The sequence below is a fragment of the Gobio gobio genome (genome assembly GCF_949357685.1).
Source record: "Gobio gobio genome assembly, chromosome: 4".
Classification (NCBI taxonomy): Eukaryota; Metazoa; Chordata; class Actinopteri; order Cypriniformes; family Gobionidae; genus Gobio; species Gobio gobio.
In genome coordinates this window covers 25,322,544-25,341,548 of record NC_137100.1, presented here as the reverse complement: position 1 = coordinate 25,341,548, position 19,005 = coordinate 25,322,544, and the positions used below count along the sequence as shown (strand labels likewise).

At 43.5% G+C, this 19,005-nt stretch overlaps 1 protein-coding gene across 1 annotated transcript in view; it reads left to right on the top strand.

The window, feature by feature from the left end:
- Window positions 1-19,005, top strand: part of msh3 (mutS homolog 3 (E. coli)) — a 115,292-nt gene that overhangs the window by 17,191 nt on the left and 79,096 nt on the right. Inside the window, exon 9 of the mRNA XM_079814060.1 lies at window positions 14,485-14,615. Within this exon, the coding sequence (XP_079670186.1) occupies window positions 14,485-14,615 (131 nt within the window). The remainder of the gene's footprint in view (window positions 1-14,484; window positions 14,616-19,005) is intronic.

Genomic DNA, 19,005 nt, shown 5'->3' with positions numbered 1-19,005 from the left:
AGTTGGGAAACAGTATTGTCCTCTACTACTGTCGTAAACTGTCATTCTACATCAGGGGATGCATCGCACGTGCATTTATTGACATGACAACCATGATAGCCCTGAACACTGCAGGAGTTCACATGCAGGTGTTCTGCTTGCGTCGCGTGTGAAATGTCTTCATCCCAGGTAACGTTACAGTGGCATATGTTTCAGCATGTCATGAATAAAATTTCATGGGTTTTATTTTTTTTCAAACGCCAAATGATTGCGATGCTCACGTTTACAAGCCAGCGTCATTATAGTAACCTAGTCTATTGGTTCCCGTTTTAAAGAATCTATATGATACTTCAATTCAATGTTTGAGTGGTAGGTAATAACCATATATCGTCAATATTATAATATCAAGCTAGATGAATCTGCAAATGTGAAAAATCGATTTGCATTATAGCTTGAGGCAAGACAAATAAACCAATATCACAGACATGTTAGGTATCCTAAAATATGATTTTGTACGTCTTGCGTATTTACTAGGGATGCACCGAAATGAAAATTCTTGGCCGAAACCGAAAACCGAAAAAGAGGAAACCAAGGCCGAAAGCCGAAAACCGAAACACCGAAATAAATTATGCCAAATATTAGTACCATTGCATTTATCGCTATGAATGTGTACTAACTTTACTAAAATCAAGGCATTGCAATTGCATACATTAATATTAAAGTTTCAAAGAATAAATCAATTACAAGTTATGCCAATATTTATTTAGCACATTGCAACAATGCACAGTATAAAATAAAATTCAAACTAAAATGTTTAACTTGACCCCACTCATTTGTACATTAAATAATAATGTACAGGCCTACAGAAAGGTTTTTAAATTAAATGTTCTCTCATAAAAACAAAGTGCATTTAGGTCTAGTGCATTTAAAATTGTTCTCTGTAGGACTACAAGAAAGTGCATTCAGAACAAGTGCAACTGCTTAAAGATACATTTATTTTCTCTGTAGGCCTTCAACATAATAGTGTATCAAAGCAAAGACTGCCATAGCCCATATGTTAACTGTAGAATAGGGGTGTAGCGGTACACAAAACTGACGGTTCGGTACAGCAGTTTTACAAAATTGCTTTTTATTTATTTTTATTGGTTAACTGAAAAAAAAAAGTCTGTCCTTAAATGAATTAAATTATAACTAAAAGTTTATTGAATATATTGCTCTAAACTATATAGGGAGCCCTTACTTGCACATTAATATTAAAGGTTAAAAACAGAGCCCAAACTATTAGCCTAAATTCAGTTGCTATGTATTTTTAGGTCTAATAATCAACACTCAAATAACATCGTACACAAACATGTACACTTCACATAAGGCAGTTTTTGCAATAACTTCTAAATCTAATTATAAAATAGTTTTTTATCCAATTCGTTGTTGAAATATAATCATTTATACACAGTGTCTGTCATTTTATTTAAACATACATGAAATAATCAAGATATCATTAACAGGTTAAGTAGAATATAATGAATATAACGGCTAATATAGGTCATATATTTAGTGAAAGAGTTGATTTCTCTAGTGAAATAACAGCTGTGGAAACTGAGGTGCCTGAGGTAAATGTGATGCTACATGACTGTTTAGTTTACAGCAGTTATATTGAGGTCTTTCCGCCGTTGAAACACTGATTGAGCGATTACACCACATATATACACATGACAGTAAGTTGTAATGTATCCTCAACACACCTTAGATGTTCATTCATGTTTATTCTTTAGGAAGAGATGATCGATCGCGCTCACAGATGATCGCGTTCACGCGCGCGCGCTGCCGCCAGATTGAAGTGTGTTCCGCGCTTAAAACATGCCCACTGTTAAAGATTGCGTTCGGTTTCACAGTGAAGTCTGGTTCTCTTCTCATCGAGAACATGAGCTCTCGCTGTCAGTGCTTGTGCATGAAGCAGACGTGGGTGTTTCTCAGATATACTGAAACACGTCCACACCGCAGACATGTTGCTTCAGACAAGCACGTGCAGGTCGCGGTTTCTGTTTGCGTCATCACAACATTTCGGCCATGTTGTTTCGGTGATAAAAGTCTTTCGGCCGAAAACCGAAAATGCACTTTTGGGGCATTTTCGGCCGAAAATTTTCGGTGGCCGAATATTCGGTGCATCCCTAGTATTTACTTGCAAGAATGTAGCCCCTCCTCCTTCAGCTCACGCCAACGAGCAAATGCTGGCCCAATGTTGATCCTCGTCCTGCCTTTAATCCGATCACTTTCTCGTTTCCTCTTTTTGCTTTCCTCCGACAAAACCTTTGCTTTCTTATTTTTCTGTGCTGCTTCGGCCATGACTATAACATTCGGCAAACAAATGATAGTTGGGCTCGCATGTTTTAGAAAGGAATTTAAGGAAGTGGGGGTGGTGGTGGAAGTGACGTAGATGCCGTAAAGCGGTCGGATTTTGTAGTTCTTTTTTTTTCTCTGGTTACTACCCGAAACCCGAAGTTTAAAAGTACGATTAAAAACGATACAGACCCCGTCAGGCTATGGCAGACGTGTCATTCAACCTATTGTAAGTCGATGTATCATCACAAGAGGTTTGAAAATCTATTATAAAGGTTGAAAAGTTACCTAGTGCTGCTTTAACGTGCACTAATGTCTTTCTGAATTGCAGTACCTCCTGCTTTCTCCTATCCCAGCTTAATATGCAGAAATATTTATAAGGAAGCCATTTGTATTTCCAAGAATTGTTAACAATGAGGCTTCGTGATCGTTTGAGCATCCTGACCAACCCAGCATAGCAACACCAATGCAATGAATTAGGAGGCAGAATTGTTTGCTTGACCGCAGATGGGGAAAATTGTTTTTGCAATTCTGTTTAGTTTATTAGTGCTAAAAATTTCACCCCAAGGGCCAGCTTTGCTTAACAGGGCAAATTAGCGTGAGAGCGCAATTACAAAAATGCGCAGATGGGAGTGGAAAGGTCTTGCGTGATCTACTGATGACGCGCAAATTAAAAAACAGACGCAGCCGTATCATTTCCATAATGACCAACGCAGCTCAAATTAGCGTCTGGTTTAAGACATGCTTTTTTTGCCAGTTGAATCTCGTCAATTGATCGGTATTTGCACCGTTATTTATTTAAATTCTCTCCTCCCATAAATTTAGCGTATGAAAGGGAAAAATAACCCTGTCCACGCCTTTTCAGTGCTTATTTTTTACACTAGTTTTTTTAACGCTAAAAGAGAGTTTGTGCTGGCGCAAGCTGTTAGTATATCTGGCCCCTAACCTTCAATTTTCCTAGCTGAATGTATACGTGTCATGTTCTCTCTTCAGCTGCTTCTCGTTGCCTCATTTTACCTCATTGTGTTTTATAACCAGACATGTCTGGCCTCGTGGTTCCTGCCTGTCCTTCTCCTCCATCGCCCTGTCATTCACAAATCTGGATAAAAAAGAAGCCAAATTATATATCAAAGTGTTGATAGGTTAAAACCTCTGACCTATGGATCTGAACAACTGCCAAATCACTGCGTAGGCATTTACGTCTGCATACAAGCTTTAAAGGGCACTCTCTTGTTAGGCAGCTTAAACTCGAGACTTGTTAAAATGGAGTGGGTGAACTATGCAGGTTTGCATAAGTGCTGTTGTTAAACCTCCATTCTATCAAGCAATGCTTAATGTTTGTTTTTATATATTTTTATGCAATAAGTATGGACATAAATGCCACCATGTAAAGTGTCTAAATTTTTAAACTTTGTGTTTTCCTATTTCTGAATTAGTGATTATGAAGAGAGAGGCAAAATAAAGGCCAATTTATCATAAGTTTATTGATTATGAAGGCCAATATATCATCATTGTTAAAATCACTTCTTAATTCACATTTTTCTCCATTTACATTGTCCCTTTCCATTCTTCTTGCTTTGAATATTGTACAGACAAATTTCTGGGTTCCACTGCTAACCATGTGATGTACGCTTCAGTTCTCAGGGGTGTGATAGTACGGGAGGGCCCATAGCAACTGTTGCCGAGTGGTTGCTGTGCTGTGGGTTAATGAGACACTCAGGAGAATTGCAGGTGGTGTGTTGTAGGTGCCACTGCCATCAATTCGTCCCAGTGCGTACTGGTTACTTGAAATGGATTCGGAATGCTCCTCTCTGCTGTACCGATCAAATAACTTCAATTTCTTCTTACACAAGCACAATCGTGCATCAACAAGGGAAGTTTTTATATAATTTACCCTTTTAAATTACTCCAAATTGTCCTCATGTTATCATTATTTGGCTTTGATAGCCAAAGAGGGAAATAGTTTCTCCAGTGAGGGTCTAAGCTGGTCCTTAAAGGAACACTTGATCGTTTTTAGGAATGGGGCTTATTCAACTTCTTTCCTACATTTAGATATGTGGGCAAATGCATTTTTTCTCAGTGCATGCATTGTTTTAGTTTGGCAGGGTCGCCACAAGCTTAGCATAATGAATGGAATCCTATGTTGCCAGCTAGCATGTCCCGAGTAAAAAAAAACACCTAATTACTTATTGTGGCCTGCGTATTCATAACGAGTACAAATAGTGATGCAGATTAAGACTAGGCGATTTCCTAGGCAGATATTGACTTGGGACTATATTATGGGGAAGCACAGGCGACGCACTGCTACTTTGGCGCAGAGATATCACGCAACACATGAAATCCCACAACTTCCGTCAACATACCGGCATGAATAGTAGCTGGCTATTTTCCATACAGTACATGAATGGCGATGAACATGGCTGATTTTGTGAGAGACGAAGAGGGTTACTTCTTAGACAGTCAAGATCCAGAACCATACCTCTATGAACCAGAGTTTTCAGAAGAGGAGCTACGCCTGCGTGCTTTGGAAATAGAACGACAGGAGGAGGAAGTTGCGATCGCTCAACAGCCGGAGGACGTGAGGATGAGATTCATGTGTTGCGTGATATCTCTGCGGCCAAGTAGCAGTGCTTCGCATGTGCTTCACCCTAATATAGTCCCAAGTTAATATCTGCCTAGGAAATCGCCTAGTCTTAATCTGCACCGCTATTTGTATTCGTTGTGAATATGCAGGCCACAAGAAGTAATTAGGTGTTGTTGGTTTTTTTTGGATCACTTTTACTCGGGACATGCTAGCTGGCAACATAGGATTACATTCATTATGCTAAGCTAGCGGCGACCCTGCCAAACTAAAACAATGCATGCACTGAGACAATAAACCTTGAAATACACACTGTTTAAAGTATAGTCAACATGTATGCAAATAATATAATTAGTGCTGTCAAATTTAGCGTGTTAACGCGTGCAATATTTAACGCAGCATCCGTTTTTTCCTGTCATCCTTTGGCTAGCGTTATATCGCACTCTTAAGGCCAATTTATACTTCTGCGTCGGACCTACGCCGTATCCTCTACGCCGTTAGTTACGCGTTGAGTGCCCGTTCACACCAAATAATCTAGCGCATGCAGCAGCCTCCACAGCAGCAGAAGCCTCCTCCAGGTCCTAGTGCCCGCCCAGTAGAATGTTATTTAGTGGGGGAACGATACTCGGTTACTTAACGTAACCTCGGTTCTCTCTAGAAGAGGGAACGAGTATTGCGTAAGTTCCTTACGCTACGGGAAAGTATTCTTTCTTCGAGATTTCTGAAAAACCCAAAATTATCCTTAATTTTGTAATATTGTCAACGCAGTGCGGCAGCCTGGCAGACCATAGCAGGCTATTCCAGCGTGCTATTGGCTGCTCTGCTGGCAACTGCAGCAGCCTATCGGTGAGCCCGCGTGACGTGGCGACCAATGAGGGCGCTTCGCGCCCACCTGGCTTCATTTGCCTACAGGTGGGGCGTGGCCACGTGTATATAAGCAGGGCTCACGGGCTGCATATTCGGTTTTCGTAGTTCTGAAGCGTAAAAGCCCGCGGGGCGCACGGCAAGGAACGCAATACTCGTTCCCTCTTCTAGAGAGAACCGAGGTTACGTTAAGTAACCGAGTATCGTTCTCTTACGAGAGGTTCTCTCGTATTGCGTAAGTTCCTTACGCTACGGGAACATATTGTCAACGCCGTGCGCGCCTCGCATACAGCATATGTATCCCAGGGAACCGGGGAAAAAAACACTGCTCGGGCAGGGTGGCCGGTAAAGGAAACGGGCCACCACATATACGGACACTTCATTTGAACTGACGGGTGGTTACAACAGGTGGTTACAACACCCTGTCCCATGAATGAGGGAACGGCACCTGCCGGTCTCCTTCAAATTCACCACACCTTGTCTCATGAATGAGGGAACGGCAACGCCGGTCGCCTTCAAATTCACAATATCTTGTTATATGAGTGAGGTAACGGCACCGCCGGTCACCTTCAAACTCACAACAGCTCGTCTCGTAAATGAGGGAACAGCACCGCCGGTCTCCTTCAAATTCACATGAGCCTAGTACCGAACTTACTACCAGTATAAGAGCTATGTCTGCGCAGAATCACTGGGCAGAACCAACAGCCCTATTGAACTGATAACACTTTCGCCTGTAAGGCAGGAACTTCCAGATTGTAAAATCTCACGAACGTAGACGGGGAGGCCCAGCCTGCCGCCATACAGATATCGTGGATGGAAATCCCTCTGGCCCAAGCCCACGAAGAGGCCATGCCTCTGGTGGAGTGTGCTCTGACACCTAGCGGGCACTGCAGGTGTTTGGAAGCGTATGCAGTTGCAATCGCGTCCACTATCCACCTGGACAGGGTCTGTTTCGAGGAGGCGAGACCTTTAGCGCGCCCTCCAAACGAAACAAATAGCTGCTCAGAACGCCTGAAGGCGGCGGAGTGTGTGACATAAACCCTCAATGCCCTGACAGGGCAGAGGATATTGCCACCGTCCCCCTCGTCGGATGCTGGCAGAGCCGAGAGGGAGATAATCTGCGCCCTGAAGGGAGTGCCGATCGCTTTGGGGACATAACCATGCCTCGGTCTGAGAATGACCTTAGAGTCATTAGGACCGAACTCCATACACGTCGGGCTCACTGAGAGCGCGTGTAGATCCCCCACGCGTTTCACTGAAGCCAGAGCTATCAGGAACGCGGTTTTTAGCGAAAGGAACCTTGGTTCCACAGTCTCGAGCGGTTCAAAGGGATGAGCCTTCAGGGCCTCTAGGACCAAGGCCAGATCCCATATAGGAACCAAAGGGGGCCGCGGGGATTCATCCGTCTGGCTCCTCTGAGGAAACGGATGATGAGCTCGTTCCTTCCTAGCGTGCTACCTAGCGTCGTCTGAGCGAACGCTGCTATAGCCGCCACATACACTTTGAGCGTGGAAGGGGACCTGCCCAGTTCCAAAAGCTCTTGGAGGAAGGAGAGCACCCGCTGGACCCCACATTGCTGTGGGTCCAATCCCTTGGAAACACACCACTCAGTGAACACCGACCACTTAGAACTATATAACCGCCTCGTCGAGGGGGCTCTAGAGTGTGAAATCGTGTTCATAACCCCTTCGGGCAGGTCAACGGGTATCCGTTGGTCACCCATACATGCAGAGACCATCGCTCTGGATGGGGATGCCAAACTGACCCTCCTGCTTGAGAGAGGAGGTCTGCTCTCAGCGGAACTGGCCAGGGGGGTGAGTGCGACAGCTTCACCAGCTCTGGGTACCAAATCTGGTTCTCCCAGCGCGGCGCTATAAGGAGCACCGGGCGGCGCGTCTCCCTGATTTTCGCTATGACCTGGGGCAATAGGGAAATCGGCGGGAAAGCATACAGCGGGAGGCTGGGCCAAGGTTGGGACAGCGCATACTCGCTTTTGGACAGAAACGTCGGGCAGCGGGCGTTCTCTTTTGTTGCAAAGAGGTCGAGCTCCGCTCTGCCGAATAGGCGCCATACCAGCTGGACTGTCTGGGGGTGCAGGGACCATTCTCCTGAGAGAATGAGGCCCCTGGACAGCTTGTCCGGGCCCACATTGAGGTGGCCCGGTACGTGCGCAGCTCTCAGCGAGCGCAGCGAGCTGTCTGCCCACACGAGCAGGCGTTCTGTCAGATTGCCCAGACACCTGGACCTGACACCGCCCTGCCGGTTCACGTAGGACACCACAGTGGTATTGTCCGACCGGACCAACACGTGGTGTCCTCGTATAAGCGGGAGAAACTGCTTGAGCGCGTTCTCTACCGCTATCATCTCCAAACAGTTTATGTGTAGGAGCTTTTCTCCGCTCGACCAGAGGCCCGAGGCTGATCTGCCCTCGAAAACGGCGCCCCAACCCGTGGTGGAGGCGTCCGTAGAGATGACCTTGCGGTGTGAGATGGCTCCCATCGTCACTCCCCTCTGGTACCAGTCGGCTACTAACCAGGGCTCTAGGCTGAAACACAGCTCTGAGTCACTCTGATCCTGAAGCCTCCGGACGCCCAGGCTCTGTGAGGCACTCGGGCGTTTAACCAGCATTGCAGCGGGCGCATGCGCATTAAGCCCAGCTGGAGCACAGCTGCAGCTGAGGCCATACGTCCCAGCATCCTCTGAAAGAGCTTGAGAGGTGCGATTTTGCCCGGCCGGAAGTACTCAGCCATGCGCTGAACTTGGCGCGCGCGTTGGGGTGACAGGCGGGCTGACATTGCCACAGTGTCCAGATTCAAACCCAGAAATGAGGTTGATTGCGTGGGCACTAATGAGCTCTTGGTCCAATTGACCGTGAGCCCCAGGCTGTCCGGATGGCTGAGCAGCATTGCCCTGTGGGCGAGGAGCTCGGCCTCTGACTGCGCCAGGATGAGCCAATCGTCCAGATAGTTCAACACTCGCATCCCTCGACTTCTCAGAGGAGCGAGGGCCGCGTCCATGCACTTCGTAAATGTACGGGGTGCTAGTGACAGGCCGAACGGAAGGACGGTGTATTGATAAGCCTGGCCGTCGAAGGCGAATCGTAAGAATGGCCTGTGACGTGGCGTTATCTTGATTTGAAAATATGCATCTTTCAAATCTAGGGAGATTAGCCAGTCTCTCGGGCGAGTATGCGCGAGGATCTGCTTGGTCGTGAGCATCTTGAACGATCTTCTCATAAGAGCTTTGTTCAGACGCCTCAGATCCAGAATCGGTCTGAGCGACCCATCCCTTTTTGGCACGAGAAAATACCGGCTGTAAAAGCCTGACTCGCTCATAGAATGGGGAACCGGTTCTATAGCCCCTTTGCACAGCAGCGTGGCTATTTCTGCTCGAAGTAGATGTGCTACTTCCTCGCTCACTCTCGTCTCTGTACGCGCACAGAAGCGCGGAGGGTGGCGAGCGAACTGCAGAGTGTAGCCGTGCTTCACTGTTTTCAGCACCCATTCTGATACACCTGGAATGGCTTCCCACGCTCTCGCGTGTGCCACACGGGATAGAACGGCCTCCGGGCTCAAAACGCCGCGCTTCGCGGGTTTGACGGCCTGTATAGGAGGGGCGGGCGCAGTGCGCGCGCTCTCTGTGCTGTGGGCCAGCCGATCGCTCTCGATGGCTGGCCGCCTTACACACTGTATCTCTGCCGCTTCGAGCGGGGAGTGGCTTGTGTGTGGCCCTACACTCGTCGTTCCGGCCACCTTGGGCGGAGAACAAATGGTGTGTGGCGCGGCGCATGGCGCCGGGGGCAGAATGTTCGCGAAAATGTGTGAGCGCGTTTGAGCGGGCACAACTCTTACGCGTGGAACATGACCGGTTAAGAGTGGCTGTGTGACAGCGCGTGTGGTGATTAGGCGTGGGCGCAAATAAGCGGACACGTGACCTAACTCTAGCACTCGAGCGGCCGGTGGCCGCTTTATGTGAGTGAGAGACACGGGATTTGTGGTGCTTGGGTGCAGGGGTGAACACAAAAGTGGGCACGTTTACTGCATTTGAAAACACATGCGGCGTGAGCCGTGCAACCAGAAATAAAAGCAACTTCGTGATTTCTCTGGTTCGTCGTAAAACGGCGGTTGTAGACAGGCGAGAGGGCAGTTTTGCCGGCTCGTTGGCTGCGTGAGAGCCATCTGCAGCAGCCACGGGAGTGGGGGCTGACAGGAAGAAGAGTTTTGACGGTGGTCCGGCCACGGCGGGACTTAACCGTCACTTCCCCCTTCTGCTAGGAGGACTTTGGAGGGGCTTCAGTTGGAAACAAGCGAGAGGGCGAGTCCGCCGGCTCGTAGGCTGCGTGGAAAACATCTGCAGTAGCCACAGGAGTGGGGACTGACAGGAAAACAGAGTTTTAACGGTGGTCCGGCCGCAGCGGGACTTAACCGTCTATTCTCTCCTTATGTATAGACGCCCAAAAATACTTGAGCGCCACGTGGTGCAAGTTAGCTTTCTTTATGTAAGAAAAGCTGGCCGCGAGCCCGGGGAAGCGGACAGTAAACATTTTTATCTGCCGCGAGAGCTGGGCTCGAACTCGGGTCTCCGGCGTTTCAGCCGCTGATTTTGCCACTGTGCTACCGGGAGGGACACAATAGCGTTCAGTTAGCGCGAACATACGGCAGTACGTCCTCGTGCTTGTTGGCAGTCATGCGTGCATAAAAGACAGGCTCGTTACTGCAATAGTAATATTTCCAGCCGCCTGAACTGGAGAGGGGGCTGAGAAATGCTAGAGAAAGGCGGTTCGTCCGGCCACAGCGGGACGAAAACACCCTCTGTTAATTTTCCGGTGAGTGCGGCGCGCACGCGCGCGCTGAACATGCTCGTGACCGTGCGCACTCTCATTCCTTGTGAACGGCGCAATCTGCGCGGTCCAACAGGGGGGAGTGCGGGTTCGTTGGAGAGCATATGTCAGCGTCATGTCTCATGACGGCGTTTGTTCGCTGGCGTGCGTGTCTTAACAGGCTCGTGTACAGCAATATGAACAATTCCAGTCGCCTGAACTCATGAGGGGACTGAGAAATGTGCGCGAGGGTGGAACAGCTGTCTTGTAACGTAAAGAGAGCTGCAGGACCGTCCGATTCTGCCATCCCTTGTATGTAAGCGGCGCATTAGCGCGGCATGAACAGAGGGGGGAGGAGGCTCGCTCCGAGACCGTTCATTTGTACCATCCCTTGCAAGCGGCGCGGTGGCGCGGCTTGAACAGAGGGGGAGGAGGCTCGCTCCGAGACCGTTCATTTCTACCATCCCTCGCAAGCGGCGCGGTGGCGCGGCTTGAACAGAGGGGGAGGAGGCTCGCTCCGAGACCGTTCATTTCAACCATCCTTTATATTCGGCGCGGTGGCGCGGCTTGAACAGAGGGGGGGGGAACAGCGGAGTGATGTCATCATAAAACTGCTCGAGTCGAGCCCGCAGGGTCGACATAGAGAGTTCCTCGCACTCGGGGCAATCGCCCGCGAGGAGTGCGGCGGCGGCGGCGTGGTCACGGCCCAGACAGAGAGCGCAGACACGTGGCGGTCTCTGGTGCTGAGCTGCACGTGGCACGAGCCGCAGGTGGAACGAGGCGTTTTGATAAAAACGCTCGTGCTCTTTTATGAAACGTGTGACGCAACGGCGAGAACACGTGCAATGAAAGGATATAATGCTGCCGGATAGCAGAGCAGGCACGGATGGCTGAAGGTGGCGCGATGCTGCCGGCTTCTTCAGGCGCTGTCCTCTGCTTGCTCGTCTGCACGTTCAACGGCGGCGGGTTCCAGATCCAGCGATGCGAAGGGCTTCGCTGAAGAAAAGAAAATCGAATATGCAGCCCGTGAGCCCTGCTTATATACACGTGGCCACGCCCCACCTGTAGGCAAATGAAGCCAGGTGGGCGCGAAGCGCCCTCATTGGTCGCCACGTCACGCGGGCTCACCGATAGGCTGCTGCAGTTGCCAGCAGAGCAGCCAATAGCACGCTGGAATAGCCTGCTATGGTCTGCCAGGCTGCCGCACTGCGTTGACAATGTTACAAAATTAAGGATAATTTTGGGTTTTTCAGAAATCTCGAAGAAAGAATACTTTCCCGTAGCGTAAGGAACTTACGCAATACGAGAGAACCTCTCGTAAGAGAACTATAGTTATGTAATAGTAATCAAATGAAAAGTTACTTCTTTTTCTGAATAAATAAAGCAGTAAAGATGTCATAAATCACAAGCATGACACTTGTAAATTTAAATACTTTTATATACAGTTTGTGAATCTGTTATAAAATGTTATGAATTTTATTTTTATGAATGATATCGGCATTGGCCAAAATGAGTTGAAAAATATCGGTATATCGGCAAAAATCCAATATTGTGCATCCCTAAAGGTAACTATATTAGCGTCCACACAAGTATCGTTCTGTTCATTTCAAGCGTGTGCTTGTCTGCCTCTTTAAATGCTCGTTACAGCAGGATGGATTCTGATTGGCTGTCAATTTTTTTATCATTAGGGTTAGGGGAAAAAAAACGTTCTGAAAGTGATTCCGACAATATTGTTTCTCTGTGCCATTATCGTTATAGCTGTGGTGTGAACTCTGCTATTCGTTAATATTGAGAACTATTTTTAGAACTATATCTTTATCGCTATCTTTATAGTTTGCGTCCTTAGTGTGAACCGGCCTTTATTCATGCAAATGCTTTCAAGCGCGTCAAGACAAAAGAGAATGTGCTGTTGTGAATGTCCTGTCTATGTAACACACGGCGAACAGAAAGACGCGCACAGACAGCACACCAGAATCAAGTTCTCTTTCGCGGTTTAATGAACATAACACAGAATTATGCCAAAATGCCCGTTTTGTTGCGTATTCTCATAAGAGCAGTCTTAAATTAGATAAATAACATCTTAAATGAACTTAAAGAGTTGTGAGAAAATGAGATGCGTGTGACAGAGTGCGTCAGATCCGTGTCATGTTCGGCAGCGGCAGATCTTGAAGTGACAGCAGCCTAATAAACCAGGTGCTGTGATGTCTGTCATTAATGTTAATCAAAGAACAAAGGTAACGGAGAAATGGGAGCTTTAATAAGGATTCATCTATATTTAATGTATAATGTAATAAAGTGTTTGATAACTTTATTCAATTTCTGTATATGTCTTAACAGGTAGGAAGGCCACAGGTAAATATACATTTATTATAATGGGTTATGTGAAGATAGTTTTAAGTTCACTCAATTTTTTTTTTTTTTTTTTAAGCCTAATAAATGTTGAAATGGATAGTTTTCAATTATACTGTAATGTTGAATTTGTATCATTAATGTTTAAAACAAATTGATTTCATAGAGACATCAGTAGCTGTATTCGTATCAGTGATACTGGCCTTCATTCTTAAAATTATGCCATTAGAACAAATATTTAAAATATACTGTCTTTAAGTTGTTTCTACATTAATTTGGAGAGTAACTGTGAAATTATTACAGTATAAAAATATATTAAAAAATCCAATGTTTTAATCATGATTATTTACAGAAAAATTATTTTTTTTGCCATTTAATTAGTAATTTGTGTTAAGGTATATATCCATATTCATGTGATCATCATTTTTTTTCTTCACATCTCTCTGGTTGTTTTGCCCTCACAGATGTTTCTTTGCGACTTTATCTTGTGAATGTGTTTGCATAGTTAGATTTGTGGAGGCAGGCACCCATGTCACAATACTATTTTAAATGAATTATTACTATTTGTTTTTCTCTGGCAAGTCTATTACACCGTTGTGAAGATAAAGCTGGCTGCACACTTGCCACATATGTTCATTGGTTACTATAGCAACAGCACAGAGATACAAAGAAAACCTCCGTCCTTGAGAGCTCTGTGGTGTTGAATGGTAGGGAAGCTAAAGTGAATGGGCTGTTGGTGATGCTTCTGTGTGTACTAGAGACTAATATGCACCTTATATCCACTGAGAGAATCCACTGGTATTGAAGGCTTCAGGATGAGACCAAAAGCCGAATGCATTGCTTCTATGAATGAGTTCACAAAAATGTTAATGTTAAGTAAACTTATTTAGTAGTTGCACAAACATGTTGAGCTCACCTATCATCCTAAAATCAAACGGGAAAAAAATTAAATAAATTAAAAAAGAACCAGTAATAAAGAATGTTTGTGTGTAAGATTCACCCTTATACACAAACATTTATCGATGAAATAAGATTTTTGATAACATTTTTGTGTCAATGTTAAAGGGATAGTTCACCCAAAAATGACAATTCTGTCATCATTTACTCACCCTAAAGTTGTTCCAAACACAAAAGAAGATATTTTGAAGAATGTTGGTAACCAGACTACTTCCATAGTAGGAAAAAAATACTATGAATATCAATGGCTTCTGTCAACTGTCTGGTTACCAACATTGTTCAAAATATCTTCTTTTGTGTTCAACAGAAGAAAGAAACTCATACAGATTTGGGACAACTTGAGGGTGAGTAAATTATGTCAGAATTGTCCTCTTTTTTTTTGTGAACTATCCCTTTAATGGCAAGTTCTCATTTTAACATTTTTGGTTTTTGTCTCAGTAGTGTAATAAGATACACAAAAATCTACAAAATATGCAGGAACTCCCTTGAGATTTCTTTTGTCATATTGCACATACAGAAGTTTTACCTGGTGTGACATGTGACAATGTGACAATTTCCCATTGTCACATGTAAATCTCCTGTTTGTCTCCTCTCTCAGTGTCCAAGCAGATGACCGAATTCGCATTGAGAAACAAGAAAGTGCCATGTTTGAATACCCAACGGCGATGAGAATTATCAAAGACTTCTACAGAGACACCCCTCATCCAGCTGTGGAAAGCCAGGAAAAGGGTAAATTAATTTATCTTTGTCTCCTAATTACTTTATCACGTCTCTTAATGTCTGACCTCCAGTCATGAAGAAGCATTGGCTGGTCTTCTGGATAGAGACGTCTGCCCAAACTAATGTGAGGTCAGTGTGTTTAATTGAAAAATCATTCCCTGTGGGCAGAAGGGAGGCAGATCAATGTCTGCTGTCCTTTAGACTGGACATGTGTAGGACACGAGGTGGTGGCTTTTCCTGTCTAGACTGGGACTAAATCAGACTCTTTGTCTTGTTCAGAATCCATTAATGGCATACGACAGACACCCTCACCATCACTGAAGTTTCCTCTGATGCTCCAATGCCTTGCTTTGGATCTCAAATGCTATGTAAAAGCAACAAGTCTAAGGGCCCTATCATACACCCAGCACAATGCGACGGCAGGCGCGATGCGTGTTTTTTGCTAGTTTCAGCCTGACGCAGTTATCATTTTTACGTCCAACACCACGTTGTTTAAATAGCAAATGCACTCTCACCTATCTGTTCGCCCATGGGCGTGCTGGTCTGAAAACAAGGTGTGTTCAGGCGCTTTGTTGGAGGTGCCTTGCTATTTTAAGAGAACTGAAAACGGCTGTGCCATTGACCAAAAAAAACCTGGTCTAAAGTCAATAGCGCAATATTTTTTGTGTTATATAAAGGGCGCGTTAGTAATATGTGCCTATAGGCGGGTGCACGATGCGCGCACACTCTGCTTGTTACACACACACAGGGACGTTCAGCAACACATTTTTAAATAGATTGTTTGCACGTGACGTCACTGCTGTGGCGCGAAATGCAGATGGAGGGCAGGAAGCGATTTTCTACATAGGAATCACTATAGGAATCCCTAACACAAACTCAAAATGCCTATGTTTTACATCGTTTATTGTTGTTCAAATCGATCAAACCGAGAAACCACAAAGAGTTTTTATAGTTTACGTAACTTTTTTCACTTTACTTTAAAAGTGGTCGTCTTTAATGATAACGTTTTGTGTCTGCAGATACTGAACTTAACCCTCTGGGGTTCTTCATTTATGGGTCACACTCAGTGTTGCCAACTCTCGCGAGACAAATAAGCAACCGCAGCTTCAAAAACAAGCCCAAAACAAGCCCAATATTATTATATTATTTAATTAATTATTTTTTTTATCAATAAATGAGCAACATATGAAACTGAAACCTCTCAGAGTGTGAAAAGCAAAAACAGATGTGATTTTACAAAAATCATCAAATTGCAATAAAGGACACACAATATCCTCTGATCAGATGTGAACAGAAGAGGTTTGGAGATGGAAAAAGAGAAAAAGTGACATGAAGGCCAATTATGGTAACCCATAGTCGGAGTTAGTGCACACATATTAGGGGCAGTAATGTGAACACACACACTGCAAACCGTGAAAAAGACAAGCCCTGCGTCTCATTGTGCACACTATCTGCCCTAAATAGTAGGCTACTGAAAATTACTAATGTCACACTATTTAGGATGGATAGTACATTGGGACACAAGCACTAAGGGAGCGCTGCAATATAGCCACATATTTAAAATAAAATAAATTCGAACCATACCTACTGTTATTATTAGTAGACTTGTTTTTTTATAATAGCCTGTAATTTTAAATACATTACAAAAATATTTGTTTAATTAAATTATAGGTGCCTCTCCTCCCTGTTTCCTCTCCATCTCTGTACACTGCTGGTGGTATTGTTTGTAAAAATGTATACGTCTATTTAAGTCTACTAACTATCATTACGTGCATTTATAACGTCACATACCTGCACGTTGAATGTAATTTTTCTTCAATGAAGGGGAGAAGGAAGCGGGATATTTGAGGACGGATTATTACAGCACTTGTATCGTTGCACTGAATGCCTATTAGCTGTGAGAAGACAGTGTCAGTCAATGTATTGGACAAAACAGCGACCATAAATGTAAAGAAACGAAGTTGCTTATTATATTTTCCTAACAAGCAACCACATTTTTTAAATAAGCCTAAAAAACCGCAACCCGCGACTCGTGATTTCTTAACGCGACTTGCCAAAAAAAGAAGCCCAAAGTCGCGTGTTATACGCGGACTTGGCAACTATGGTCACACTCAGGACCTTCGGGTCAAAAATAACCCGGAGGGCGGGATTAAGATAAAAAAAAGATTTGAGTAAAATCAATTAAATATATTTTTGTTCAATAATATTTTTTCTTTTCTTTTTTGGTGTTTTGAGATAATTTTATGATTAATAATTAATATTTATGCAATAATTATGACCCATTTTTTCCCATTGAATATAATAAAAAATTATATATATATATATATATATATATATATATATATATATATATATATATATATATATATATATATATATATATATATATATATATATATATATATATATATATATATATATATATAATTTTATTTTTATTAAAGCTGTATTTCATTTTAGAGTCAAGCCTAGGCCTCATGAAAGCAATTTTTTAAATGAGATCGGTGCCATCCGGTGGACACATTGAGCATTTTTATCACGCAATAGCAAATTTTTACCACTATAGTGGATCTTGCGTTTTATAAATTTAAAAAAAAAATCGTAGCTTCATCGGAATGGTCCGAAACTTGGTGACTTTATTGGTACTTGGTATATGAACACCCAAAAAAATTGGGGACAGGATTTGAAAAGTTTAAGTGGTCGTAAAAAAAATGGTCACATTCAGGACCTTCAGGTCAAAAATGACCCCCATTGGAAATGAATGGGAAATGAATTTTTTTCTGCATACAATCTACAAATCAGCCAGGATGCAGAAAAAAAGGACTCAAAAGTGAAGGGGTGAATCTCTAAAACATCAAGAGTGCAAAACAGACAAAAAAACTCACACACACACACACACACACACACACACACACACACACACACACACACACACACACACACACACACACTTATACACACAAAAACACAAGCACACACAAATTAACGCATGCCATTCCAAAAGCTAATTGTGTTTTTGTGTGTGTGTGTTTTTTTGTCTGTTTTGCACTCTTGATGTTTTAGAGATTCACCCCTTCACTGTTGAGTCCTTTTTTTTGCATCCTGGCTGATTTGTAGATTGAATGCACAAAAAAACTCTGTATTTTCATATTTTTGCCAATTTCCCATTAATTTCCTATGGGGGTCATTTTTTTACGACCACTTAGACTTTTCAAATCCTGTCCCCAATTTTTTGGGGTGTTCCATACCAAGTACCAATAAAGTCACCAAGTTCCGTACCATTCCGATGAAGCTACGATTTTTAACATTTAAAAAAAAAAAATATTTGGGTCAGAAATGACGAAGACCCCCAGAGGGTTAATACGGATACCGGCTTACTTTTTTTTTTTTTGACTTGGTTAAATATTCACATTCTTCTTGGTATCGTTTGCAGTGGTGAAAATATATTGGTAACACTTTACAATAAGGTTCATTAGTTAACTACATTAGTTAACATGAACTAATAATGAACTGCACTTATAAAGCATTTATTTATCTTTTTTAATGTTAATTTCAACATTTAGTAATGCATTATTAAAATCTTGTTAGCATTAGTTAATGCACTCTGAACTAACATGAACAAACCATGAACAGCTGTATTTTTATGAACTAACGTTAACAAATATTAACTAATGCTGAACAGAGGTGTTGTTCATGGTTAGTTCATGTTAACTAATGCATTAACTAATGTTAACTAATACAACCTTATTGTAAAGTGTTACCAATATATTTTTTTCCATTGCATGTTCATTTGATGTTTTCACTGAAGTTTTGAAGAATTCGGTTCACAATGTTGATCTGGTTACCGTGAAAACAGTGTCATGTGCTGGGCACTCACCGCTGCTTCAGCCATCATATGATAGAAATGTGTTCAAATAAAAATGTCTTCAAAAAGCTGACAGAAGTCGATCTATTTCATTGTTGGAAAGGTGTAAATGTAACTGAAGCATATTGTTGTCATTGTAAATATTCACTTTCCCATATGGCCACGCAGGGCACATTAAGCAGACAGACACCGACACACTATTTATTTTTTAATATTTATTTCAACAAATTACAACCAAAGTGAAATCTATCGAAGCTTGTGAGTAGTTTTGAAGTGGCTGCATGCAAGTTCTGCTAATTCACAAGCCGAGTGAGAATCATACTCGCAAATTTAATGTTAATTATTAAACCAAACTAAATACAGAACTTTCAAAAGCAATGTGATTTATTTTATTGAGTGATAGGCAGTAGCTTTAATCAGTGACATTATTACTAGATTTGCTATCTAGCGTCTTACTGTCACCTCCTCAACCTGTGTTTTTACACGTAGAAAAGGCTGAAAAGTGTATTACATTGTCCAGTTTTCAGTTCCTAT